The sequence below is a fragment of the Brachycentrus maculatus genome, unplaced genomic scaffold (genome assembly GCF_059751285.1).
Source record: "Brachycentrus maculatus isolate JH-2025_06_01 unplaced genomic scaffold, ASM5975128v1 h1tg000327l, whole genome shotgun sequence".
Lineage (NCBI taxonomy): Eukaryota > Metazoa > Arthropoda > Insecta > Trichoptera > Brachycentridae > Brachycentrus > Brachycentrus maculatus.
The window spans coordinates 363,311-364,615 of record NW_028281076.1 but is presented as its reverse complement, the minus strand read 5'-3'; the positions used below and the strand labels follow the sequence as shown (position 1 = coordinate 364,615).

At 36.2% G+C, this 1,305-nt stretch overlaps 1 protein-coding gene across 1 annotated transcript; it reads right to left on the bottom strand.

The window, feature by feature from the left end:
• Nucleotides 1-325: 325 nt before the first annotated feature.
• Nucleotides 326-1,076, bottom strand: LOC148304166 (neuroligin-4, Y-linked-like; the record flags this gene model as incomplete). Its single annotated transcript, XM_088268754.1, has 1 exon — nt 326-1,076. A coding segment is annotated over exon 1 (532 nt), but the record flags the coding sequence as incomplete, so codon positions are not given.
• Between the last annotated feature and the right edge of the window lie 229 nt (nt 1,077-1,305).

The following is a 1,305-nucleotide window of genomic DNA, read 5'->3' as shown; positions in this document are numbered from 1 at the left end:
TCCTACAAAATGAATGCCTAATAAATAAAAATAAAACACTATTTTTATTGTTGGTAAGATTTAAATACTGCTCTGGTATGCTACGCTTTAAATAAGTAGATAAAGATATTTTCATAATTATTATCTTATTCAAGATAAGTCGTCATAAATTAAGAGGATTTTTCCGGTGTCTCCAAGTATCTGTTTCGGTCGAGCTCACAAGTTTGGTCTTTTAAGAGTTTTATTTTTATATATATATAAAATAAATCTTAAATGCCAGTTAAAATGTTTGGTCGACATGTTCACGAAAAAATACTTTTATTGATAAATGAATAAACAGTCTTACCTTGTGCAGGCGCGTATATATTTAAATACAGGCAATCCTCTGACTGGTTGACCAAAAACGGCAGTATCCTCTTCAGGTACTCCAACCTTCCCTTCGACACTCTCTTCAGCACTGCAGTCTCGTTCCTGATATCCGGTAGCACTTGAGGACACACAGGACTAAACCTATCAGCCACCTTGATTCCTGACCACAGGGCCCCGGATACAGGAGGCATAAACCTCAAGGACCCAAGCGGAGGCGAGGCGTACGGGATGCCCCTAAACACTTCCACAGGATCTAAATACCGGGATTCTAGGGTGACGATCACCCCTCGCAAGTCTCCGTACTTAGTCCTTACAACCCTTGAACTCAGTGTTCCCGAACTTCGTTCAGTCTGACTTCCGCGCTGCTCCGAAGCCGCTTCACATTTCACGGCGAAAAATTTCGTGGTGAAGGGAGGTAGAGTCAGAATCAAAAGCGCATGAAAGATGAGCATGTTGAATGACGTAGCACTCTTCATGCATTTGAAGCGCGACCGTATGTTCTTTCCCATTACTACAACTATCTTAACTCACTCTTAAACACATTTTTTTAAATGTTCACTTTAAACACATTATTTTAAATTAATTACACTCATATTTTTGTTACTTTATCACGCCAACACAGAGAAGGAAAGCCATTTTGTTTTATATCTTATTTAAAAAAATGCACTTTAGAATATTATATTTAGTTTTTAATTTGTCTTTGAGTGTCGTGGGGGTGATGCAGCGGTTCACTGAAAATGAAAAAAATAAAAATTAGTAAAATGAAATTGCACCAACGAAATTATTTATTTATTCATACATTTAACCACCCTTGAGGTGACTTTTACAAAAACGGCGGTTTATAAATTAGGGGTATTTATCATAAAAGTATTTTCTTTTTCATTCGCTGTCGAAAGTAATTTTTATAAATTTTCCAAAATTATTTTTTTAATAGGGGAACAACGATATACTTGCTAT